This window comes from Emydura macquarii, unplaced genomic scaffold (assembly GCF_026122565.2).
Source record: "Emydura macquarii macquarii isolate MOO-44397 ecotype Brisbane River unplaced genomic scaffold, CSIRO-AGI_Emac_v2 contig_75, whole genome shotgun sequence".
NCBI classification, from domain to species: Eukaryota; Metazoa; Chordata; order Testudines; family Chelidae; genus Emydura; species Emydura macquarii.
In genome coordinates this window covers 4,653,400-4,681,083 of record NW_027130212.1, presented here as the reverse complement: position 1 = coordinate 4,681,083, position 27,684 = coordinate 4,653,400, and the positions used below count along the sequence as shown (strand labels likewise).

General features: G+C 38.2%; 1 protein-coding gene across 2 annotated transcripts in view; it reads left to right on the top strand.

Moving 5' to 3' along the window:
• The window catches only part of CXADR (CXADR Ig-like cell adhesion molecule), a 60,784-nt gene extending 33,635 nt beyond the window's left edge, over window positions 1-27,149 (top strand). The window contains exons 5-8 of one of the 2 annotated variants that reach the window (XM_067543151.1): window positions 366-488; window positions 885-1,023; window positions 1,456-1,642; window positions 26,482-27,149. In XM_067543151.1, the coding sequence (XP_067399252.1) occupies window positions 366-488; window positions 885-1,023; window positions 1,456-1,642; window positions 26,482-26,523 (491 nt within the window). In that variant the 3' untranslated portion in view covers window positions 26,524-27,149. Of the gene's footprint in view, window positions 1-365; window positions 489-884; window positions 1,024-1,455; window positions 3,667-26,481 lie in introns of those variants that run through there. The other variant, XM_067543145.1, reaches the window with a different exon arrangement.
• Window positions 27,150-27,684: the final 535 nt, after the last annotated feature.

Here is a 27,684-nt window from a genome sequence, read left to right as displayed (position 1 = left end):
TGCCTAAGCTTTACTGTCTTAAGATCCGGTATCTCGCAGATTACCTGTGTTAGACACATACTTTACACTCTTGGCAAGGAAATATTCTCAGCAGTCCAGTGGTATGGAGTACCAAGACTTAATATTGAAATGAAATGCTATGGAATAAACTTCCAGTTATTTATAAAAGAATTATAGTATTACATATGACAGCTCTTGCATCTTGACAGATATCTTTTTTTTTTTTTTTCAAACAGATATTAACATAACTAAGACATACTGGCTTTTTAAATGAAATTTGTTATGTAATGGATGAACACCTTTGGAAATATTGAATGCTTACCTTGAATGAAAAATGGTAACCAAAGTTTCTTCCATATTTGTAGATAAAGATACAGGTGAACTTTCTGTGAAAAATGCCTCTCAGGAGTACTCTGGTACCTACACTTGTGTGGCTGCAAACAGAGTTGGCACTGATGAGTGTTTCGTTGTGCTTAATGTCACTCCTCGTAAGTACTTGCTGTATGGTGCTTGTCACAAAATCAGAAGTGTTGAATGAGTTAAAGAAATAGAATCAACTGATCATTTTGTAATCTATAAAAGAAATAAACTCTAGAACAGATAGTGGACACCTTTTTTGTTTTTGTTATATTTTTGGGTATTGAGCATTCTTTGAGCTCCAACAAACGAATCAGTCTTTCTACCTGTCTTTTGAATGAAGATTTTTTTTTGGTAATGTAAACAGGTGTATGTGTATAAGTACTCATGTATCAGTTCAGTAATATTTCTCAATATAGAAAATAGGAAACATTTATTTTTAATTGAAGGTGTAAGAGGGGAATTATCTAATTAAACAAAGTCACCTAAAGGCCAGTATCATAGTAATCTATTTTAATCTATTCTAGCTATAAATGCAGCTGGCACAATTGCTGGAGCAGTTATTGGAACTCTTCTGGGTCTCCTCCTACTGGCCTTTCTCATCTTCTGTTGCTGTAAGAAACGTAAAGAGAAAAAATATGAAAAAGAAGTGCATCATGACATTAGGTAATGACCCATTGTCTTTACTTTTTGAGCAGTAGTATCTGAAACTAGAAAATAACTTTCTCTTAATGTCTTTTCATAGATAATATATTCCTTATGGCTGATTAGAATTCTGCATTGACCTAAGCCAGTGCATTAACCCAGTGTGATAGCTAAGAGGATAATTTTATACTTGTAATGTGGTATACATTAATATCCCTGTATCCTATTTTCTAATATATTTCAAAATATTTTGTTGAGATAAAAATAGATTCTGAAAGTGGTAAATATTTGAAAAACACTTTTGTTTAAAGTAATCAACAGTAATATTGTTCTTATAGATCTGTTTTTATAGGTCAATAGAAAAAGAAAAAAAACAAATAGAAGAAATTTTACCTCGATCCCTCAAAACTTAAATTCTTGGTTTAAACAACTTTTATTTTTATCTATTTTCAGAGAGGATGTTCCTCCTCCAAAGAGTCGTACTTCAACAGCCCACAGCTATATAGGCAGTAATCGTTCTTCTCTGGGTTCAATGTCTCCCTCCAATATGGAAGGATATGCCAAGACTCCATATAATAAAGTACCAAGTGAAGACTTTGAACGTTCTTCTGGTCAAAACCCAAACTTTCCACCATCAAAGGTAGCTGCACCTAATCTAAGTAGAATGGGAGCTGTCCCTGTGATGATTCCAGCACAGAGCAAGGATGGGTCTATAGTATAGAATGGTGTTAATTTATACTCTTTTTATTCTTTACAAATGTTTAAAAAAAACAAACCCAAACCCCTACATTTAAAAAGTGCACAAAATTGTCCTTGAAGAAAATGAACAAGTTCGTTTGAATAGCCTCCACTTTTGCTTATTAATTTTGAACTGTTATTAGAATATATTAAGTGCTTCAAAGAAAGTATTGAAGTTCCTAACTAGACATGAAACAGTGGAAGTATTTGAATTTTAGGTAGGTTGCTAAAGAAACACCATATCAGCTAGATGTGGAATTCTGAATATGAAGCACAACGTTGTGTGTTTTTGATAGTGAAGACATTCCAGCTGTACTCCATGAAGTTAGCGTTCCAGAGACTTCACCCTCAAAATTTGGAATGACTTAAATGTTTTGATTCCTTTGGCCATTCTGTGATGGCAGCCACAATGGCTGAAATACTTGAATGATCTAAATATTTTTTGGAAAATCTGTGGAAATCTTTTAACTCTCGTAATGTGTATTTGGAGCATCTTCTGAATTGCTGAGAACTCTTATTTCATGGGCTACCAGTTGCAATTAACTGTATGCATGCAACTGATAAACTTGATTTTGAGTTTAAATGCAGCATGTAGAAGTGCTATAGGAGACCTTGCAAACTTTTTGAGACTCCAAATTTAAGAAAAGAGCATTTTATTGTAGTCATAGGAAATCAAAACTGTTCACTGGCATTAAAGGGGCACAACTAAGTTTTATATCAACTTGTTACTCTTGGAACTTAGTCTTCCAAAACTTCAAATCAACTGTTGTTTTTCCTTGAAGAATGGATGTGTTTTTGTGTACAGATTGTTAAATTATGAGGGATAGATATATTTATCTGTCCGTGTTAAGATTTTCAAAATCTTGCTTTATGTTTCTAAATATTACTTTGTTTCTAAATGCATTTTTTGATCCCAAAGAAATGAGCACCCAGAAGCTCCATCTGGATTTAATGGGAAAAGTTTATTTTAGAAACTAATTTTTGAAAATCTTGACCGTAGTGTATATACACAGTACAACATTAGTCTGCTATTTTAGGACATTGTGTAACCAACTTTTGTACAAAGAATTTGCAGAAATCATATAATAGCTGGGTCCTCAGTGTCCCCTTTAAAAACAAACCAACTTCTAAATATCAGTATCAAACATTTAATTCCATTAACTTTCTGATAACAAAAAGAGAATTTCAAATAATTTCCCTTCTTCATGAACTGTGGTTATCCAAAATTTTAAATATTCAGCAAAACAATGAATTTAGGTCTATATTTTAAAAAACCTTTTTACAAACCTTAAAAAAAGCTTTAGAGAGTGGTTTCTGTATTAGTTTCAGGCTTATTAAAGTACTGTTGATACCTTATGATGATGAGTATTGGGTTGCTGTGGAGAGGAATTTTGAGTCTTTGTGAAAGTGATCTTTTTTCAGAACAAAGAATTTCATAAATTTAAAATGTCAGTAGTAGATATTAAACTGCCAAATATTTTAACAAACTGAAAAGGAAGATAGAGTGCAACACTGCTCTTATTGAAGTCTTATTGAAATGTCTGAGCTGCCTGTGTAAAAGATACTAGGTGTATCTGTATTACAACAGTGTGAGACAAAAGGTTTTCTCAAGAGTTTTGGGAAACTTTAGGCTATAGTGTCTGTTTTTTCTGTAGCTGACTAGATTTGTGAAATTATTCAGTTTGCTCCTAGATATTTGTCCTAGTTGTAGGTAGGTACACAATTTTTTATCTGGATTATTATGTAGAGTATAAATACGTTCCATGTTGAGTTTAGAGAATGAAGTGGATATTAAGTATTTTAAACATGTATACAGCTTTCCACATTTTGGGACATCTATTTTAGATTGTAATCTGATACTGTTAGAACTAAGATACTTTTAGCTTTCATCTGTGCCTTTCCAATAAACTTTATGCCTGATTGTAACTTCAGTTTTTAAATGAAATTTCTGGTGCCTAAATTGCGTTTTTCAAAAGGTGCTTCTTAAACATGAAGGTACAGACTTCAAAACACAACACTGTGACCTGATTTCTTCCTACATACTTTTTATATTTGTATCTCTTCCTGCCAATATTTTGGATGTGACTTAAGTAACTCTGCATAATTTTCTGTATTTCAAAGCACTTCAGTTTTGCTTGAACTTCTCTTTACCAGCTAGTGAGTGTTATGTTGCTCAAAACTGTTCACTTTCACTGCTGTACCAGATTGGATTATTAGAACCATTATATGTGATAAATGCAAGTTTCTAGTCATTTTCCAGACACAGGACTACAAAAGGTTTTTTTAAAAATCGCTTATTTTTAAGAAATTTTTGAAAGTGTAGGAAATGAAGACAAACCCTTCCCATATACAGTTATAAACGTTGAAGAGAGATTGTCAAGGTTGAATGATATACTGATGCACCAAATATTTTACCTACCCCTGAAGTAAGGTGGAAAGTGCTATTATCTCCATCTTGAAAACATATCAGCTATGCAAAACAGGAGCTGAAGCACAGATTAAAAGCCAGCATTGGGACTGGGCAACGATCTTAACAGTCTAAAGTGCTTTATTAATCCATCTGTGGACATGTATTTGAGATGGGTTCTCATTGCATTCAAGAAAGGAATAAGTGTTAGAGTGGAAGGGCAGTATGATGTGCCGTCAAAACATAGCTTTTAGGCCTCTCAGCCTTGACAATGTCTGTTTGTTTATGAAATTGCATGGAAAATAAAGGAACAGGAACTGACACGGTCATTCTCTGAAATACATAGGACTACTTAGTTGTGATAGACTTTCAATACTTAACATCCAAGCCTATTGAATGGACAAAGCATTATTATGAAGACCACTTCATTACAATTATAAATCTGATTAACATCACAAAATAAATATTTTAGTAAATTATTAGATTTTTCTTTCAATTTGAGGAGTTCAGACATCCAACTTACTTAAAGCAGATACTAGATTAACAATGTATTGGCTATTTAGAAGGGGAATAGATGGGACCAAATAGCTTGTCCCAGTACTTCCCCCCTAATTAGAGTGTTAATTGTTACAGATAAAACTTCTAAGGAAAACTCTTGTAGGATGCAAGGACAGCTTGTTCACCGATTTAGAACACAGCATTCTCAATTCCTCATTCCCCCAGTCTTATAGTTGAAGATAATACATTTGTAAATATTAAATCTAAATGAACTGAAAAACAAGTAACTAGTTAATTCCATGACTGAAAACTTACTCTCAATGGTCAGTGTAGTATACTCTGATTTTAGTTTGTGGTGAATAAAGTGTGAGAGCCTTATTGTTGTTTGAAAAACACTACATTAGATCAGATATCACAAACTTCTTTTTGATAAACTTTCTGAAACAGATATTTAATGGTGTTTGTGTGAGGCTTTTTTTACACTGAAATCTCACGTGAGTACATTTCTTTTTAAGTTTGTAGTGCATTAAAAATACCTTGTTCCAGTTCAGCAGAATAAATACCCCGTCATATCTTTGTAAATGCCATTACCTGTGGCACTTTACCTATTCAGAAATGTACAAGAGTACATATTTTATGTAATGTTGTGTAGTATATTGTTACACATCAGACTAAATATCTACATTCTTTTGAGTAGTAACAATACAGATAAGTGTTAAAGGTGTGTTTAAAATATCTGTCTGTAAATCAAGGCTTTTCTGCAATAAAGGAAGCCAGCACTATAGACTCTAGACAGTAGTTTTTGTGACAGGCTTTTTGTTCTTTGTACTCTTGCCACATATGAGGAAAGTCCATATTAGGCCCATTGTATCACTTAAACCCTACTTAAGCACAGCATTAAGTGTTTATAGGGCATTTGGCCTTCTCTATGCTGGGGTACATTTAAACTTATATTAAAGCAATACTAGCTTCTGGAGTAAGTGTCTACAACTGGAAAAAGGTATTCAGTACACTTCAGGCACACAAAACATAGTATTTGATATTGGTATGAATTTCAGTATGAGGTTTTATATTTGATTTTTTTAATTTTTAAGAATTTGAAATATAAGCATTGAAATTTGTAGGAGTTAGTTTGTAAAAAAAAAAAAAAAAAAAAAAATGCTGTAGTTTCATGACAGACTTGTGTACTTTTTTAAAATAAATCTGTTAGAGAAAACAGTAGTCTGTTTTTATTCTAAAGCAGGGCTCGTTTGTGTCTTCAGTTTTCTCTTCCTCTTGTACTCTTTTAAGTGTGCTAATAAACTGTGACTGTCCCTACCACACTTGCGCTCATCTTGTTCTTTCTCATTCCTTATTTTGTTACCTCTTTCAAATTGAATGAAAAATAGCAGTTAAAACTGACTGGATATTTCAAACTTTTCAGTGGGAGTATGCATGCACCTTCAGATTCTGTAACTTGATTACTCACTGCAACACAGATTATAATTTATATTGATTTTTAAAATTGGGTTGATTATCCACTTTTCACTGCAGGAATAAAAAAAATTGAATATAAAGTTGTCCCCCCCCCCCCCAGCATTTAACCATTATTTTTGTAGGTAGCGCTCACTTGGACATTGTGTCATTTTTTCTTTGTTAACCAGTCAAACACATTTTGTTACTTCTATCTGTAGGAAATCTTACTGTAACCTCCTTAAGTTGCTCATTTTAAGTGGTTTTTAAAGTGTTTGATTATTATCTTTACAAGATAAACTTAGTCTGAAGCCTATAAACATGGCAAATTCTTAGTGAGTGTATATGTACAGTATTTCTAGTGGTGATCAGTTCATCACATTTTAAATTTTAATTTGATTTCTATACATTTATGTTTAAGTAAAATGTGTATAATTAAAAATGAGGCATATGAACACTAGTCATGTATTTATAATAGGTGTGAATACCACTGGAGGCTTAAGGAAGTAGTAACTGTTTTAAATCTGAAAATACTCTGGAAAAATTAAAATGTCTACACATGTTAATGCATGTCTACTTAAATCTGTACAGTGCCAAGCATTTTGAACTCTTCAATGTACATAATTAATGGTTGATCAATGGAGGTTAGGAAGTGAGCACATAATGAAAAACTTGTAGTAACAATGACTGTGTCCCCCTATATATCTTCCTTTTCATGTCCTTTCAGTCTAAAGGAGTTTTGTTTTAATATAGCCTGGAAATCAAAATAAGCTGTACATTTAAGGCAGAATGCAAGGAAACTAAGAGATCAGCGTTCTAAAACTAACAAGTTTCAATAGAAGAAAAACTGATCTGATTTTAAAATGTTCATAAACAGGGCTAGAAGTACATCCCTTACCAGATATCATGAGCTGTCTCCAAAATGACCCCATTTCTTCAGTTGGGGATCAGCCATACCTGTGAGAAAAGTAATGCCTGAAAGGAGGAGCAATCAGAAAAAATGTGTACACAATGATATTGATAGAGTAAATTCCAGAGTGCAAATGCTGCAATAGAAATGAAAGATTGCGGACACTCATTTAACAATCTGGATCAACTGGTTTCCCTCCATGGCTGAACTTAGTAGAAAGAGTGACTAGTCACCACTTACGAGATGTTTTTTCCTGACCAGCTATATTTTTTCTCTTTCCCCCCACCCCTATCTCCCGGCCTGGTTTTCATCACTCCCATCCCCACATTAGGCCTTAAAAAGGTAGTTGTTGGGAGGAGGGAGGGAAGAGTCCAGATCCACTACAGCTAGATGGCTAAAAGTCCTGTATTTCCACATAACTCTGCATGGTGGTCTTTGTCTGAGCCATTTACAGCTCACTGCTAGAACCAGGACCTACCTCATGGGCTAAAAGAAGAAGGGCTTCAGCAAGAGAGTTGTGTAAAGTTGCCACATGATGATCCCTACAAATCTATATGCCACTACAGACTTGCTTTGGCAGATGCTGTCCTTAGAAGGAGCATCTTGACCAGTGGTTTTTGCACCAGAACTGGGGAGCCCAATGTGCACTCCTTAGATCTGACTGATCCAGATTATCAAACGAGCAGGAACAGAAACTCTACTGGTAAATGGGGTTTCTCTGAGGAGGCATTTGACTATTTGGGTTTCTTCCAGGCCTTAATTACATTAGTGCTGATAATTAGTTATTAGACTTGTTATTTTAGAAAACATTTTAGTTACGTTAGGTTTGATCTTAACTAATTGTTTCCATACGTATATTTAAAGGCTAAGGAATAATTCTTCTGAAGAAAGTGTACAAAAGTAGCGTGTAGACCATGGGTAAGTCAGTAGGCAGATCACAGGCCAAATCTGGGCCACCAGATGCTTTTGAACAGACCCCAAAATATTTATATTTAGTTATCATTGTTTTTTAAAATTTTCTCTGGAATCTGGACTTTGACAAAAAATAGTGGGCTACCCTTGCTGTAGGCAGTGCAGCCGAGCAAGGAGGAAAAGCTGTTGGAAGTTGATCGCTCACAAGCAAGTTCAAACAGAAGAAAACCCAAGGGTCTAGGCTGTAACTACTTTGTGGCAGAAACCTGAATTACAGGAAGGGAAAAATCTCACTTTCTAGGAAAAGCAAGAGTTCAATAAAGTTAGAAGTAGAAAAAACTACATGCTAGAAACTCTGATTTTTCCAAAATTTTATTTTTAATTTATATAGCATACTTAGTACCATAAGTTAAATCTGAATTGGCACAAGCTGAAAGCCACCTCATTGAGCAAAAAAAACCCACCTCACCACCACTGCCACAATCCCATTCCCATAAACGAATTCTTTGAGTCTAAATACAGAAGCTTTTCTGGGCACCTCAGTTAGGCTCCATCAACCAGTGAGTGAAATAAGTTCCGTAATGAAATCCCTGTTTCCAGCTTTCATATGGATAAATCTAGTGAGTGCCACCTCTACTTATATCAACTATGTTGGCATGGAAGACTAGGAGAAAGGTAGTCAGGGCCTAAACCATACAAGACCTTATGAATCTCCAGCCAACAATGTTAAAGCACAACATTTACTGGAGTTGATTGACAGCAACCACTAACTGGGCCTTAGTGCTCTATGGAACAGATTAGTAAACTCAATCTCAAGGTTGGATACATTTGAACAAAGTAAGACCCTTCTTTGCAAATTGTCTTGAGAAATTGGGTAGGACAGTTTCAGAACATGAGTGTATCAACTAAACTTGCATGATGATGTCTAGACCATTAAGATGGGGACTTCATTGAAACTGCAGAATGTATTTAGTTGCATTTAGTTGTATTATGTTTTTCTGTTAGCGTAGTAACACCACCTTCCTAAATTACATTGTCTATGGCAATGGAAGCACTTTTCTTTGACCATTGTTATATCTACACTGGGGGTTTTGCTAGGTTTGTCAGCTAGGAGTATGTTTTTTTTCATAACCAGGACCAATTTAGCTATGCTGACAAAACATTGCAGAGTAGAACTGACTGACACTTTCTTATCCCAGATCTTCATCTCCACTATACAAACTGCTAGTACCTGAGAAAACAGAACTGGGCCAGTGCTGCTAATTTCACTAAAATATACTTGTTAGTCAAAGCTAATGGCAGATAAATACCAGGATCCATTCCAAAGTGTGCACTTGTCAAAATATAATTTTTTTATCTTTTCTCCTATTACTATGGTTTTCATTTGTCACCAATCAAACTTGGGTGGGAATTGAGAGAGAATGCAGAAATTGTAGATGATGAGACTAGTAACTAAACTGAATTTTGACTTTTAAACGAGATGACATCTTTGGGACACAGCTGGTGGTTTGTGGAGTACTGTCAAAAGCTTATGTTGTGGCTGCCAGCACTGTGCGTTTTGTGTGAGTAAATAGGATGCCCTCTCCCATCACTTGTAATCTCATAACTACTGAAAGCATATTTCTTCCAGAATGTAAAATAACCTGATAATATGGTGCAAAAGCTTGATTTTAAAATATTTGTGTATGCCCTTTATCTATGCACTACAGTTCTCCTTCAATAAAAATAAAAGGTAGCAGTCTGGGATGAACTGCTGTGAATATAAAATAGCTGGGATGAAATTACCCATTTAAAATAAAAGTAAAAAAGGGGTTACTAATGAGCTAAAGCTTCTCTTTGATTCTTTTTCTTAACCCCATCACTCTCCTCCACACGTTATGCATTGTAAAAGTGTAATTTAAATACACAAGGATATGGCTACTTCCAAACTGGTACCTCTATTGATCTAGTGACTATTGCACGGTGTTGCTTTGGTCCAGCCTCAGGATGAGGTTAGGAACAATATGTACTAATACATCAGGATGCCTCAATGCTGGGAAACTGTTAGACAACAAAAATGTGATCTTTAATGTGGCTAGTAATGATTAAAGGTAACTTGCAAAGAGTGGGGTTGTGGAAATTGGACTTGTTTGAGAAGATGGATAATGTAGAAGGTTATTGGATGGTCAGGCAACAGGAGAAAGATAAATTGAACAGGTATCCTCCAGTGACAAGCATTCTCAACCCAACACCCATGCCTGCTGAATCTTGCCCCATTATAAGTAGTCAACACTCCATTTCCCTTCATACACAGCCACGAGAAACTCTCCTAAAGCAATTTTTCATTTTCCACCATCCCCAGTTAATTGATGTTATTTCATTACTTCATTTGTGACCCTCAGCTATTATTTATACAGTACCAAAGAGGTACATGACGCTTTACAAATAACACAATAGGGTCCCATCTTTAGTATGATCTCAAAATATTAACCAGTCATTTGACTTCTGTGCTAGTCAGTATTAGTCATTCCTGTTTTAAAGCAACTGCATTTCCAGCAATGATCTTTTTGTCCCTTATAAAAGACACTGGCTAAATAATTATAAACACATTTCCATTTGTAACAAATGGATTACTTCAGATTATTAAAACTCAGTTTTAAAAATCTGATTTACATTTCTCTATTTATGCTATGTTTACTATTTGCATTTCTTAGCTTTAGTTGGTGAAAATAATGTAGACTAGACGCTTTTAGTTTTTAACCTAATCAACTTTCTGCTTCACATGCACTAACACAATGCTACAATGTCCGGGCTCCAATCAATGTAGTTCTATATTGTATTACTCTTATTTTAAAGTCATTTAATGTATTAACTTGTGTACATGCACCTTGATGCTTTTTGTAATTTTGGATGCATTTTATAAAATCAATATCTAAATGTTTAGACAAATTATACATGAGTGTCTCCTAAAGGGACACTGTCAACTTGATTATTATTATTATTATTTTTTTTTTTAATGAGACTTTAAAAAAAATCCTAGTTTCTAGCAGATAATGCTTTAAATAATATGCTCTGACTTTAGGGGGAAAAATAAAGTTGTTTTGCTAGTCTCATGAATTGTTTTTTAAAAGGTTAATAAATTATTAGAAGTTTTTAAAAAATGGTTATTCAGTTATTAGCATCTGACTGGGTCAATAGGTTGCTTATGATCATGGTCTATAATCATTTATAATACCTACTGATGTACCTATAATCTGTAACACACATTGCTCGTGTCTTTAAAAATCTTTATAACACCTATTAATCATTTACAATGGAACTTTAATATAAAATATGACCAATTTTTTAATGATGTAGGTTGGGGGTTTTTTTGTTTTTGTTTTTTAAAATACAAGAGGAAAAAAATACAAAGTGTTTTTGCAGGGAGGAACTAACTACCGTGTGCTGAACTTCATGCTGGTGGTCTCCTGCACCTATGCAGAGTTCCACTGACTTCACTTGCCTGCCTGCCTGCCTGCCTGCAAAACAAATTGTGGGATTGGAGCCTATCTGACTGGCTATACATGGAGTGCTGTGAGATATACACATATAGTACATTGAACAAATAGTTTTTTCCCCTCACAAACTTATTTCAGTTATGCCAGTTGTTACCTTAACTGTAGTATGTATGCAGTCCAGTTGTATCTGTGTCAGTCCCAGGAGATTAGAGAGACAAAGTGGGTGAGATAATGTCTTTTATTGGACCAGTTTCTGTTCGTGAGAGAGAAGAGCTTTCGAGCCACACAAAGCTCTTCTTCAGGTCTGGTGTTATGCTTCTGAGGCCTGAGTTGAGAGCTGTTGACAAAGAACAAGGAACCCTTTGCCAAGAGGTCTGTGTCACAGTCTACCCCCTGTAGGACAAGGGGAAGACAACTCTGCCCAGACCTGAAGAAGTGCTGTGTGGCTCAAAAACTTGTCTCTCGCCAAAAGAAATTGGTCCAATAAACAATATTTCCTCACCCACCGTGTCTCTATAGCATGTATGACATTTTTCAAGTCAGGTGTCCCTTTGAACAAAATATAAATAATATAATTTAGATGTTTTATAGTATCAGAACATTTTAAATAGTTCATAAATAGGTTGTAACACTTCTTGCTTCCAACTAAATTACCTACAAATGTATTCACAGGCAGGTAGAAGAAGCGTTAAACTAGCCTTACCCTTAATTTATTCGCATTGGACATAATACTGCGTCTGTTGACTAGGCTTGATTTTGCACGATATAACATTTTTATGCTTTTAAAATTATTTTATTTAGCTGGACTGTTTGAAATTAGCAATTTATTTCTGTGTAGTCATGCATAGCATAGCATGATATAAAAACTTAAAATTATTATACTAATTAAAAATTGGATGAATAATTTTTATAATGTGAATGTCTAAATTATTCATTATTTCTGCACATTCACCAAAATGCATGTGTGTGTCTGTGTAAATAATAAGATAAAAATGATTGATTAAGCATAACTTTCAGGACCTGATCCAAAGTCTATGGAAAGATTCACCCTGATTTCAGTGGGCTTTGGATCAGGCCCCTTATTTGGTAACATACCTTAATAACCTTTATAATTCATAATTCCCTAGGTATAGTCCAAAAAAATAAATTTAGAACATTGGTCAAAACCATGTAAAAAGAATAAACATCCTGAAAAATGCTACAATCCCCAAACAATCCTCCCTTTCCCCAAGAAAAGCCCCCAACCCTAACATGTTCAAACATCAGTGTTGGAAACTGAAATATGCTAATATGAAACATGGTTTGGTAAGAGAATATTGGACGCCCTCTTGTGGCCAATGATTTCTGATTGTTTTAATTCTTTTTTTTTTTTTTTTTTTACCAGTGCTTCACCCATACCCCAGTGACTGAAACATACCATACATTTGCTGTGACTTGTGATGATTTGTTAATTCATAGTAAATCACTTTAAATATTGTTATATTCTCTATGCAAAGGCAAAAAGAACTTAGTCTAACTTCTCAGATTCCAGAAAATGATATACCCTACTGCAAATTATAACCCTAAGAAACAAAAAACAAAAAAATGGAGTAAAAATACTATTGTAACTCAAATCAATTGCAAGAGCAATAAATTGACCTTTCTGCATAAACTCTGGAAGAAAATCTGAATTATATGGAGATAATTTAAAGTAAATGTACAGCTTAGTATATAAACTTTCTCTTTTTATCAGGTTTAACAGTTGATATAAGAACTGCTTACAGCTATTTAAACCTATGAAGTCTTTAGGCCGGCATCTGCCACCCCATTACATAAAATATTCAGAAGGGTAAATTAAGGTATTGCAGTGAAAAAATAGTTCTGAAAAGCATATAGAAGTTGACTGAATTGATGTAAATCTAAATAAAGATCTTGTTAAAATTAAACTTGAATTTAACTGAAACCTGATTAGCTGCAATACGCTTTAATACTGAAGAAAGATATTACACTAAGACATTGAAATGTCAGCTGTCCTCAAAGAGGCTAAAGCCATCAAAGGTCCCTGGAAATAGTTTCTTGGTTCACTGCCCTTTCAGGGGAGATGTAAATTCCTGAGACAGGTCTTAATGTGTCTGATGAGATGGTTGTACTTAGGAAAATGAAAGTACATTTTTCCTGTATTGCAACTGTAGGGTCTGATCATGCCAGATCTATCTCTCAGTTGAAAGAGACATCAAGGCTGCACATTTTCAATAACATTTTTTAAAGATGAGAGGACGATGCTGTCTAGTTAGAATCTGACAAAATAAAATTCCTGTTAAATTCCTATCAGTTCTTTGAGTACTTGGTCATGTCCATTCCAAGCTGGTGTGTGTGTGCTGCATATACAGTTCACCGGAAGGTTTTCCCCTAATCGAATCCATAGGGTCGGCTTTAGTGCCCTCTGGAGTCATGCCCTCATGGTGCCATATAAAGGGCTCTCCCGACCCTCTGCCTCGTCAGTTCCTTCTTACTGCCTATGATGGTTGCTGGAACATCGCTTCTCTTGCTTTGCAAGCTCTTCCCCAGTGAAATTTCTCTAAGTATCTGTAAATAGTGAATACGTAGTGTTAGTTGTGTTAGTTCTTAGGATAAGCATAGTTAGCACCCCACTTATTGGGGTCTTTTTTCCCCCACTCCGACCCAGGGCCAGGCAATGCCTGACTTCAAGCCTTGCGGGGCCTGTAAGAAACCTATGCCCAGAGACGATCCACACTCAACCTGCCTCAATTTCTTGAGAGAGGTGCATCATGGGATCATTGCAAGATCTCCAGAGGTTTCCATCCCAGGACCCAAAAGGAAAGAAGCCAGAGACTTAAGTTTTAACTTATGGAGTCGGCTCTCTAACCTAGAGAGCAAAGTCCAGCAGAGCCGAGACTGAGCACTTCGGTGTCAGTGCAGAGCCAACAACGTCAGTAAGGGATACAGCATGTGGGCATAAAGGCTTGAGCAAAGTGTGACTTGCGCCAGGACACTCCAGTCCCAAACCCTCGAGTACGGTGCCATCGAGTCCAGGGCCCTTGGGACTCAGGGAGAGATGCAAGGAATAGTTGCAGCTCCCCTCCATGCTGGAGACCTTCAAGACAGTGAGGGAGCTCATCAAAGGCACAGCACCGTCACCCCCTCCTAGGAGGGACTGGGAACAGGACTCCAAACCACCAGCTTCGAGAAGAGCCACAGTGCCATTTCAGGGCAAACCTGCCATGATGACAAGGTCACTTTCCCCACTTTCTGGCACTGCACCACCGTGGTCTCCCAAGAGTGAGTGATTCTCCTCTGACTCTGATGTGGAGTTGTCTACCTCAAGGAGGAGCTGACACTGCTCGAGCAGATGCCAGAGATGCCTTTCGGTGCCGTGGACTCCCCTGTGGCAGATGACGGCCCCAGGGGTGTTCCACCAGGTGTAAGGGTTCCATTTGGAGAGGTCGCTCTCATTAATCTCCGACATCAGAGCCCCACCATGTTGGGAGTTTGCCACGCGACACCGAAGAAGGCTCTGAAACTAGCGCTGGGCCTGACTCCGCCCATGACCCAGGCACCGAGGATGAGGAACCAGCACTGCGTGACTCCTTGTGCGCCCATCAGAGCATCTTCCTCTGCATCACCCAACAAAGTGTTCGTGGGAGCAGTGGCTGCGCCTCTGGCTAACAACAGCAAGGTACACCAGGAGCTGCTTCGCAGGGTGGCTCAGAATATGGGGCTCCAAGTGGAGGAGGTCACAGAGGGAGCAGGCCCCATGGTTGACATCCTTGTCCCAACGGATCCCTTCAGAGTCACCCTGCCACTGATAAAGACTATATGGAGCATTACAAGGTCTTTATGGCAAAGCCCTGCCTCTCTACTTCCCACGACAGAGAAGGTAGAGAGAAAGTACTTTGTACCCTGCAAGGACCACAAGAACCTCTATACTCACCCTCCTTCAGGGTCACTCATAGTGGCAGCAGCCAATGAGTGTGAGAAGCAAGGTCAGCAGGGCTCCATGTCAAAGTCCAAGGACACTAAGAAGTTGGACCTCTTTGGTAGAAAGGTGTACTCTACCAGGGGGCTCCAACTTTGCATTGCGAACCAGCAGGCTATCCTGAGCAGGTATGCATTCAATTCCTGGGAGTCCATGGTGAAATTCACAGAGTTGGTACAGGCCTTGGGCCTCCCTCATGAAGTCCAACTGACAATTCAAGACCTCCCCTTTGAAGGCCCAGCCCTGTTTTCTCAACAGACTGATTCTAAACTGCATAGTCTAAAGGACCCTCGGGCTACTCTGAAGTTCTTGGGCCTTCACACCCTGGCACCCCAGAGGAAGCATTTAAAGCCTCAGCCCATGCCTAGATTCTACCAAAGCCAGCCTAGTCAGGATCCTAACCAAAGAAAGGGCAAAATCACAGAAAGAGGCCTCCCCAACCCTCCTTCAGCCAGGGTTCCAGACAGGCGAGACAATCCTCCGGTCCCAAGCAAAACTTTTGAGGGTGTGGCCAAGAATGGCACACCGATTTTATTTTCAGACTGATTATCCCACTTCTAGCATGTGTGGTCCCAGATCACATCAGACTGCAGATTTCTAAGCATGGTGAAACAGGGATACTTGCTCCAGTTTTCTGCCCTTCTGTCTTCCCAACCCTCACCTGCCCTGGCCCTCTTCAGGGACCCCTCTCATGAGCACCTTCTACTACAAGAGGTGCAAGCTGTCCTAAGAATAGGAGCAGTGGAAGAGGTTCTTTAGGAGCTAAGGGGCAAGGAATTCTGTTCCCGTTACTTCCTACACCCGAAAGCCAAGAGCGGACTCGGACCCCTTCTCAATCTATGAAACCTCAACAAATTCATGAAGAAGCTGAGATTCCACATGGTCTCTTTGGCCTCCATTATCCCCTCTATGGATCTGGGCAATTGGTGTGCTGCCCTCGACTTCAAGAATGCCGTACTTTCATGTTGCCATCTTTCCAAACCACATGAGACTCCTCCAATTTGTAGTCAGAGAGATCCATTATCAGTTCATGGCCCCACCCTTCGGATTGTCCGCGTTCCCTCGCATATTCACCAAGTGTATGGCAGTAGTTGCTACATTCCTGAGAAAGAGGAATGTACAAATATATCCTTACTTTGATGACTGGCTGGTTAAGGAATGTACCAGGGCCTAGATGGAGGCAGACGTGAGCCTGATACAGTCTACCTTTGACAGTTTGGGCCTTATGATCAACGAACAGAAGTTGACTCTCATGTCCACCCAGAGGATAGAGTTCATCAGGGCGGTGCTAGACTCAGGGCAGGGCAGGGCATCCCTCCCGGAATCTCGATGCTGCTTATCCACAAGGTTCTCCTGAAGATCAGGCAGGAAATGTCTGCTGTGGTTCTTATAGCCCCAGACAGGCCTCGTCAGCACTGGTACAACATACTCCTCCACCGCTCAGTGGAAACCCCTATCACTCTACCTCTATTTCTGGATCTGAACACTCAGGAGCACGGCAGCTTCCAACATCCCAATCTGACTCAATGGCTGAACCCTCTGGAGTTAGCATGCTCAGAATCAGTTAGAGAGGTCCTCCTCGGAGCTCAAAGTCCTGCAGATTGAAGCACGGGTCTGCTGAGAGCCACATCATCTCTGGCATGCTGGGTAATAGTGTTATGAGCAGCAAAGGTGTGAATTGATGACCATGTTGCTGCTTTACAAATGTCCTGGGTTGGTAATTGGGACAGGAATGCTGTGGAGGACGCTTGTGCTCTCATGGAATGAGCTGTTAACGTTGGGGCAGGTACATTCGCCAAGTTATAACAAGCCCTGATACACGAAGTGATCCATGAAGAAATCCTTTAAGAAGAAACAGGTAGCCCCTTCATTTTGTCTGCTACTGCTACAAAGAGCTGAGTTGTTTTCCTGAACAGTTTAGTCCTTTTGAACAAGGCACACCTGTCATCCAGCAAATGCAGTCTACGCTCCCCCATTAGTGTGGTTTTAGGTAGAAAACTGGGAGGAATATGTACTGGTTCACATGAAACTGGGAAACCACTTTTGGAAGGAAAGATTGGAGAGGATGAAGTTGAATCTTATCCTTGAAGAAAGTTGCATAAGGCGGTTCTGACGCAAGCGCCTTGAGCTCAGATACCATCCTTGCTGCAGTTGTGGCCACCAGGAAGGTCACCTTCCAGGAAAAATAGAGGAGCAAGAAAGTTGCCAGGGGCTCAAATGGCAGTCCCACTGGTCTTGACAGTCTAAGGTTATGGTCCCGTTGGGGAACTGGCTGGAATGTATGAGGGTACAGTCTGTCCAGACCCTACAGAAAACATCCAACCAAGGGGTTAGCAAAGACCGAGCGGCCAGCCACCCAGGGATGGCATACCTACATGGCTGCCAAATGGACCTTAACAGACGACATTGATAGATCCTGTTGTTTCAGATATAACAGCTAGTTCAGGATAGTAGGAATTGATACCAGTATGGGTGGGATGTCCTTCTGAGCAGCCCAAACTGAAAATCTCTTCCACTTAGCTAAGTTATTGCCCCTTGTGGAGAGTTTCCTAGTTTGGGAGTCACCTGCTTGGAATCAACATGACTAAGCACTCAAAGAAGAAAAAATGGTTGCTAACTTTCTGTAACTGTTCTTCGAGATGTGTCGCTCATGTGCATTCCAAGACCCACTCGCCTACCCCTCTATCGGAGTCAGCCGGCAAGAAGGAACTGAAGAGGCGGAGGGTCAGCAAGGCCCATATGGTGCTGACCATACGGATCCCACTAGGGGAAAACCTTCCTGTGAACTATGCATATGGCACACACACACCTGCTTGGAATGGACATGAGCATCACATCTCAAAGAGCAATAGTTACAGAAGGTTAGTAACCATTTTTTAATAAGTAAATCTTAAAATTAGCTATCAGTCAGAGTAACTTAATTTCCTGCTCAGCCCTTGTGTTGATCAGGACTGAATACATATGTAATTTCATATACATCATGACTTTTTTAGTATGTTTAAACTTTGTTTTTTATGAAATATACATATCAATAAAAGGCATAGAAATGCTCTTTTCCTAGCCGGTGTTTGTTATAAAGTCCACTAGAGCTTTTTGCTACTAAGGTCAAGAACTGGAAAAAACTCTGGAGCTTTCATACCTTTCCACACTTAATGGCTGTCTAAATGTCCATTATTCCCCTGCATCTGCTTATACCTGGTTAGGCTGGGAGTTTAGTCAGCATCCTGAAAAGGGGTTACCTACTGACAATGAAAATGGGTCATATCAGTGCACACATGAATTTTGTTCAGACAACATCCTATATCTTAGCCAAGCCACTTTAATACCTACCTTGTGTTCCAATCCTGCAATTTGTTGTGCATATAGGAGACTGCTGAAACTGCATGGAGCCCCACTGAAGTCAATGGGGTGCTGCATAAGTACAGCAGAGTGCTTGCGCGCAACGAATTCCATGTTCCAAAATCCCCCATCACATGCAATATCTGATCAATATGCTCTTGAGAGACATAACAATACCACGTAAGGTTTGGGGGTTTTTTCAACTGTTCTTTTAGCCCCCAAAAGTTTCCAAAATCCTTTCATTTAAGATAGCTGTACATTTGTTGTTTTAAAGAACTAGTTAAAATAATCAGGAAGAATGCTGGTTTAGATTTGTAGAGATTAAAGTAAGGGACTATCTAGTCTGACCTGTATATCACAGGGCATTAAATTTCACCCAGTTATACCTATATTGAGCCCAATAACTTGTGTTTGATAAAAGCATAAATTGTGTTTGCCTGAACATATCTTGCAGAAAGACAGCCAGTCTTGATTTGAAGACATCAAGAGATGTAGAATCCAACACTTCCCATGGTAGTTTGTTCCAATGTTTAATCACCTTCACTGTTTAAAAAAAAAAAAAAAAAAAGTCTACATTCTAATTTGAATTTGTCTGGCTTCAGTTTCCACCCACTGGTTCTTGTTATGCCTTTCTAGATTAAAAAGCCCTTTATTACCTGGTATTTTTTTCCCTGTGAAGGTACATAGACACTGTAATCAAGTCACCTTTTGGTATTCTTTTGGATAGACTAAACAGACTGAGCTCTTTAAATCTCTCACTGTAAGGCATCTTCTTCAGCCCTCAAATAATTTTTGTCTCTCTTTTCTGTATCCTCTTCATTTCTTCAATATCCTTTTGACAACGTGGATAGTTGAACTAGATGCAGTATTCCAATATCCATTTCCCCAATGCAGCATACAGAGGTAAAATCACCTCCTTACTCAGAAAGAACTCCTACTCATTACTTCCCAATACCTCTAAGGATTGCATTAGCCTTTTTTTGCCACAGCATCTCCCTGTGAGCTCATGTCCAGTTGCTTATCTACTATTCACCCTAGATCCCTTTTAGAGTCTTTGCTTTCCAGGGCCAGTCCCCCATTCTTGTAGGAATGACCTGCATTTCTCATCCCCAAATGTCTAATTTTGCATTTATCTGTATTAAAGTGCATTTTGTTTGAATGGGCCCAGCTTAGCAAGTGACCAGATTGCACTGTATGACTGCTCTGTCCTCATCATTTACCACCCTGCCAATCTTTGTGTCCTCTACAAATCTTATCAGCCATGATTTTTTTATATATTTTCTTCCAGAACACTGATGAAAATGTTGAATAGCATCAGGCTCAGTGCCAAGTCATGCAGAACCCCATTAGAAACATCCCTACTTGATGATGATTCCCCATTGACTAAATTTTGAGATCTGTCAGTTCTTAGCCCATTTAATATGTGCTTTATTGATATTGTATAGTGTTAATTTTTAAATCAAATGTCATGCAGTACTAAGTCAAAGTATTACATCTACGCAGTTATCTTTGTCAACCAAACTTGTAATCTCAACAGGTAATGTTTGATTATTTTCACAAAACCTTGTTCATTGGCATTCATTGTATTCCTATTCTTTAGTTCTTTGTTAACTGAATCTTGTATCAGCTTTTTCATCATTTTGCCCAGGATTGATGTCAAGCTAACTGGCCTGTATTTCAGTACAACATTAGCACGTTTCCAGTCTTCCTGAATTTTCCTGGTATTCCAAGATTTATTAAAAATGAACAGAGATCTCCTCAGCCAACTCATTTAGGATTCTTTGTGCAAGTTATCCAGGTCTGCTTATTCAAAAATGTTCATCCCTACTTGACATTGCCTTAGTGCTAATGGACTGAAATGTATTTCATCATCCATATGCAATACCAGCACATATGCAATATCATCCTTCTTCTTTCCAAATACAAAACTGAAATAATTGAACACTTCTGCCTTTTCTGCATCAGTATTTAACAGTTTTGCCATTCCATTTAGTAATGTGCTTATACAATCGCTGGCATTTCTTTTGTTCCTAATGTACTTTTTAAAAACAAACAAACTCCTTCTTTGAGTGCTATTCCCTATGTATATTTCACTGAGGGTACATCTGTGCTCAGGTGCCTGAGACCAGAAGATTCTTGTTACTAGAGTATATTGGTCCACACCTGCACTCTTTCTTTCCTTGTGCTCTGATCCGAGGGTACAAGGGGACTGACAACCTCTCCAGTTCCTTTTTACTTCCACATAGTCTCAGATGGAGCCCTCCTGTGTCCCAACTGATCCTTGACTCTGTTTTTGTAAATATTATATAACATTTATATAAAAATCTGTAAATATTGTAGATAAAATTTTCTTAGTAAGTTAATATCCCCACCACCACCTCTGCTTCTTTCCCCCCTTTCCCAGTTAGTGATGAGCACCAGAGGTGCCTGTACTGCCTCAGAGAAGCTCATATCTCTGCTCAGTGCAGTATCAACTCTCCTTTTTGTCATAAACCCATCAAGCTGGGGAGATCAGGCTTAGGAAACACTGCATGGAGGAGGCTGCGTCCCCAATTAGATCTGGGCCAGATCTTGTACAATGGGCTGAGGAGTCAAGGAGCACACCATCCAGCACTGGTTTTGTCTCTCTGTTTCCCCAGGGTAATACAGTCCACTGTGGAGGATTTTCCCTTTGAAGTGAACAACTTATCAGTTTTTTGACTGAACAATTAAAATACTAAAGTGCAACCCTCCATTCCCTGGGGATATACCCCCAGCAGCAAAGTACACGAGGCAAACTTATGAACGTAGACCCACAACACAGCCTTTCTTTCACCAGAAAGCTTACGAACTGCCTCAAAAATGTCAGAGGTTGCAACAAAACAAGCATAATATTCCTTATGCCTCTTCTTTCCAGCAGCAACACCTGCCAAGAAGTATTTTTGATGGGATCTTTGAGAACCACGAACCTACCCAGGTGCCAAGTCCTCCGATCTCCAAGATCTGATTTGGTGACTGCCTAGTCCAGTTTTCTCATATATGGTGGATGATAACAGACGAATAGGTTCTTGATACCATCCACGTCAGTTATGCCATGGAGTTCCCCTGTCCCCCTTCAAAACTTCCATTCTCATTCCTTTTCAGGGACTGCTTTTGTGAAGGGAGGAGGTAGATCCCCTACTTCTACAGGGACTGATAGATCGTGTATTACCTCAGCATCAGGGAAAGGGATTTTATTCCAAAAAAATTCCTGATTTCCTAAGAAGAAACGAGGATGGAGACTCATATTAGGTCTCTGACCCCTCAATGTCCTTATCCAAAGACTAAGATTCAGGATGGTCACCCTGGTATTGATAATCCCATCCCTAAACAGAAGTGAATGGTAAATGGATCTCGACATGAAGGATGACTCCAGCTTCACTGTCTACAAGCTTGGCTTTGAGCAATATATGTATCAGGCAGGCACAATATAGAAAAATTAGTTCCATTCCCTCCTACAGTGTGAAACTTTGTAGCTTGGGGGGGCAGGATAGGGAACATAACATATAGGGAGTCCCATTTGCTCCACCAACTCCTCAGAAGGCGTTAATTACAGATGCGTCCCTTAATTACAGATGCCCTAGGTTAGGGCATTCACCTGGCCAAACACAGCTCAGGGAACATGGATTTCTCAAGAGCCCAGGATACAGTGGATCTCCTGGAACTCAGAGCAGTCCAAGAAGCCAGTAAACAATTCTTACCATTCATTTACTCCCAATTTATTCAGCTGAAGTCACATAATGTGAGAACTGTGTTCTACATCAATGAGCAATAGGAGCAGGATCTTTCACATAGAGGCAGACCGTCTATGGAACTGGTATATTTGTCATCACATTACCCTGTCAGCAGTTCACCTTTTGGAAATACAGAGAACAAAATCCTTTAGGAGATCACCTAGACTGTTTTGTAGCCCTAATGGAACACATGAAAGAGCAAGCAATATCTTCGCAAAGATTATCAAAGTGAATCTCTGACTGTATCTGCTCTGTTACCAGTTATCAGATGCTCCTCCACCTCCTCTGCTCCTCCACCAGAGCAAAGTATGTTTCAGTAGCTTTGCTTTGGGAAGAGCTATTCCTTGACATGTGTGAAGCAGCCACTTGGAGTTCTATTCATACCTTCACCTAATACTGCCTTAGTGCAAGCCTTCTCAGCTGATGCATCCTTTGGATCAATGGTCCTACTGTCATCAATACCACAGAGATCTTCACACCCTCCTCTATCCTGAGAAGTGTTTGTCAGTCACCGACAGTGGAATACACAGAGAGACCACAACTTGAAGATAAAAGAGGTTACCTACTTTGCGTAACCAGAGTTCTTTGATATATGTGCTCTCTATCTGTATTTTGTTACACATTCCCCTCTGCTCCACATCATTTCTGATTCGTGGTAACAGAAGGAACTGGAGAGGCAATTGGTCTGCACCACCCTATATACCCTTGGATCAGAGTATGAGGAGAGAGAGCACAGGCGTGGACCAACTGATGCTATTAGCAAGGCTCTTTCAGTCTCAGGCATATGGGGAGCACATGCATACCCATAGTAGAATACAGATAAGTACCTTGTATCTCGAAGAACTCTGGTTATGAAGGTAGGTAATCGTTATTATTCTTAGCCCTGACAGCCATAGATTTTTTCCCTGGTGTCTTTAATTTCCCTTATCAATTTTCTACACTTCATAACTTCAAATTAATATGGATTTCTATTTTCCCTTTTTATTTCTGGTTGCTGCCATCTTTTCTGCCACTGAACCAGAATGAGCCTTTATCCAAAGTTGTTTTCTTTATTGATTGTGGAATTGTGGCCATCTAATAACTCTTCCTAAAGAATTGTCAATTTTCATGTACACTTTTCTGTTTTTCTCTCCTAATCAATTTCATTCATAATTTTCCTCAGCTTCAGGAAATTAGCCCTTTTGAATCACCAAGTATATTGGGACTGTCCTCCGTACATATTGAATGAAATCAGGTCATTATTGCTTATCCCTAGGCAACCAGAACTTAGAGGCCAGTGATTCATCTTTATCTATCATTATGAGGTCCAAAATAGTATTATCTCCTGTTGGTTGCAGTACTGTTTATGTTAGAAAATTATCTATAATTTTTAGAAACTCTTATGATTTACTACTGGCTGCATGAGACTGCCTGTGTCTCCCAAACTGAAGTCCCATGTTAGTTGTTGATTTTGTTGCTTTCAGAATGAGGAGACATTTTTATTGTCTTCTGTGTGCTAACGAGATTTACCTGCAGAGAAAGGATGAACTGAGGAAAATAAAACTTGAGGGTTTCAGTATTGATAGTACCTTAGACAGGCCAATAAGAACTAGAGAAATTGGAGTGGACCCAATGAAAACTCAGATTTGAATCACTGCTCCTCCAAATGTCTGAGAAGATGTTTGATGTTTGTTTTGTGGGATTTGTGTGTGTGAGAGTTTTGGTTTTGTTTTGGTTTTTTTGGATGTAAGATAAATGCATCTTCTGATGAAAACTGCCCATTTGGGGCAAGTATCATCTGCGTAGGAAGCCTGGATGGGAATAAGAGCCTAATTTAGACTGGTAAAAGTAGGTACCATTTTTCTGCCATCAATGGAGTTTGTACCTGCTGACATCAGAGCTGAAGTTAGCTCTGTATTTTTCCCAGCCCAGTCTTTTCATCATGAATATTCTGACACTTAATTACAGTGTGCAACATAGCAGAGATTTTCCAAAATGGGGGGAATATCCTGTTAGCTTTCCCTAGATTTGTTCACATAAGGAGTGAGGACAGAGCATTCCTGACAGACGGCCCTCAACTCTGGAATCCACATCCCTACACTATTGTTTGACAGAAGTTCAGTTTGTTGACCTTGTGGCAGTCGTCTTTGTGGCACAGGGGAAGGAAGGTTTGTTTATTTATTTGTTGGGAAGTGTTCTTTAAATAGCCTATTATTTTATCATGTATTTGAACTATGGTAGCACCTAGAGACTCCCACTAGGAGCAGAGTCTCCTTGTGCTAGGTGCTATATAAACAAAGAGTAAAAAAAAGGTCCCTGCCCTGATGAGTTTAAAATCTAATTAAAATAAAATGAAAAAAGTAGGTGTAATATCAAGACCATATGTGGTTTTGCATTTCTTTTTGTATTGTTCTTGTTCCAGTGGTTGCAGATATCAGGATGGACTCACCACACGGAGTAATAAAGAGATCAATATGTTTGGGCAGGGACAGTTTTTTATTCTGTGTTTGTACAATGGCAAGCACAAATGGAGATACAAATAAATACTACTCATAATAATGAAAGAAGCAAATATGATGCTAATCTCCCAAAATGATGGGGGGAGGGGAAAAGGATGAGACAAATGATTCTGACTATTACTGCTGCATGGTGCATCTAAATATAATCTGCACTAAATTAAAGGAATTAATAATAAAGACAAAAATCTGTATGCACAAGCAATAACTTGTAAGGATTCATGAAGAACAACAACAAATCAAGCTAGATTATTTTTTCCAGATAGATTTACAGAACTAGTAGACAGAGGGTACAAAGTAAATACAGTACGGGTTGATTATAGTGCAGTGCCATGCAAAATCTAGCTTGAAAACGTAATTCAAATTTGGTCAGTTATCACTGTCACATGAATTGAGTATTTTACACAAAGATTAATGCTAACCAGCAGTGTGTCAAGTTATGAGGAAGTGTGTAAAGGGGAATGACAGAAGTTTCAGAGGTTTCAGTCTGAGTCTACATCTTCATTAATGATCTGGAAGAAGAAATAAATAGTGTGCTAATTACATTAATAAATAGTATGGAATTGAGGCATGTTATGAACAACAGTGAGGAATGAGAAATAATACAAAGGTACATAATGCATCTGGAAATAAGGTTAGAAAATAACAAAATCAGATGCTTCTTGGACAATTGCAAACTTCCCTGATATATCTGGGGGATATTAATCAGGAGAAGATATTTTCTGTAGATTACTGCAAATGAATAATGCTGAAAGACAGCAAAGAGTGATAGCAGACAGCATATAAGATACATATTATCTTTCAGCGCAATATGGCAGCCAAAAAAAGCAAACGTAGTTTTGAGTTGTGTCCTTGAATAGCAATTTGGGACATCACGTCACAAAGACGGGAGGTTATAAGACTGCAAATGGAATATTCTGTTCAGTTTTGTACCGCAGTACCAGAAAGACATGGTACTCAGAAGAGCAAAATAAATGATCAAGGGACTAGAAGGACTGATTTATAAAGAAATGTAAACACCAAAGAGGAAAAATAATTTTAGGGTGGAACAATTAGTAACTAAGAGTGATGGGATGAAATTAAGGAAAGGACATGTTAAGTTGAATTTCACAAAAATACCTTCATAATAGTGATGGGGGGAGACCCCTGGCTTGTGATTTTAAACTAGACTAGATAAATACTAAAGAATATGCTATAGATAACTTTGCGCTAACTGATAGATGAACTAAGGAGTCTGATGCTACAGGCTCTGGGGGTAATGGCAAAACTCTGACTTCCAGTGGGAGCAGGTTCTAGATAACCGACAGCTCATTTCTATTCTAACATGGTAATACTAGGGCTTATTCTCCACTCCATTACACTGATTTAATGTAGGAGTAACTCCATTGATTTCAGTCCTAATCATCTGCAGCTTAGTATAATTAGGATGAACCTAATGATGTTTATCTCAACTACAAATTTACTTAAGTGATAATAAAATATCCTAGCACCTCATACACATTAATGATATTCTCTTTTTTATAGTATGACCTCGCATACAAGATTCATGATATAACAGTGGTATAAATGTGAAGAAACAGGACACACTTTTCCTATGAATTTCAACTATGGAGAAACTGAAGTATATTATGAAATGAAGTACTATTTGTTTCATCTTTACCTATTTTCACTTTAGATTATAAACGAGACTGTATTCAGTTTTACAGGTAGCATTTTTTTAAATCTCACCTTCCTATCTATGATGCAAAGTTTACAATGTGACTGTTAAAGGATTTTTCTTCACTAATTCTAGGTTTTAAAGAATATAAAAAAACCCTTTTCATCATATGAAGATAGCAATGTCTGTGGGTAGATGTAAAAACTCATGATGAAGTTGAAAGAAATCAACTCAGGTGGCAAAACATGTAGCTTGTTATGCACTTAGGTGCTGAAATTATTTCAATCCAATCACAAAGAAGTTAATATGTGATTTTAAGTTTTGAATTAGACTTAATTTTGTTTACAACTAGTTAATTGCCTTATTTCTCTGATAGGAAGTGTACCCTGCATACTGCATATTTAAATGATGTGATGATATTGTCATTTAATACTGTTATAAAATGATTTTTATTAACATATTTCTTAAAAAACACTTTGCTGCATTGTATTCCAAGACTGTAAATCCTGTAACATATATTTAATAAAACATTACATTATAATGTGTATAGTACAAATACATATATCAAAATCTGGTAAAATATATGCTGCAATAAGTGATGGCAGTTTATGGTCCTATCTTTGCTTTTCATCATTTTATCATAGAAAAGAGAGCAAAGAATATGCAAATAGTGATGGAATTGTTTAAACAAATAAATTTACATACATTAGCTTAGATTCTCCCCTGTGTTAAGATGGCTTTGTACAGTTCTGACAGGGTAGAGTGGCCATAAATCTGATACAGCTTGCTATGGGACAGTCACTCCAGCACAGGCAGATCTTTGGTAGTAGATAGCCTATGTAATCCACCCAGTATGTGGCTAGCATCGAGACAGTGGCCAAGAGAAAGGAGGCATGGTGGGATGGAGGGGTCCAGTGCCCCAGTAATCCCCATACATTGGAATGGCTCCTTGTTACCATTAGTAATCAGCATAAATTAGAGCAGCCTGAAGTACTATTAGATTAACATGCAGTGGTCTACTGTTGAGGAAGAATAATTGGGACTTAAAGCCATTTTTGTGCACACACATA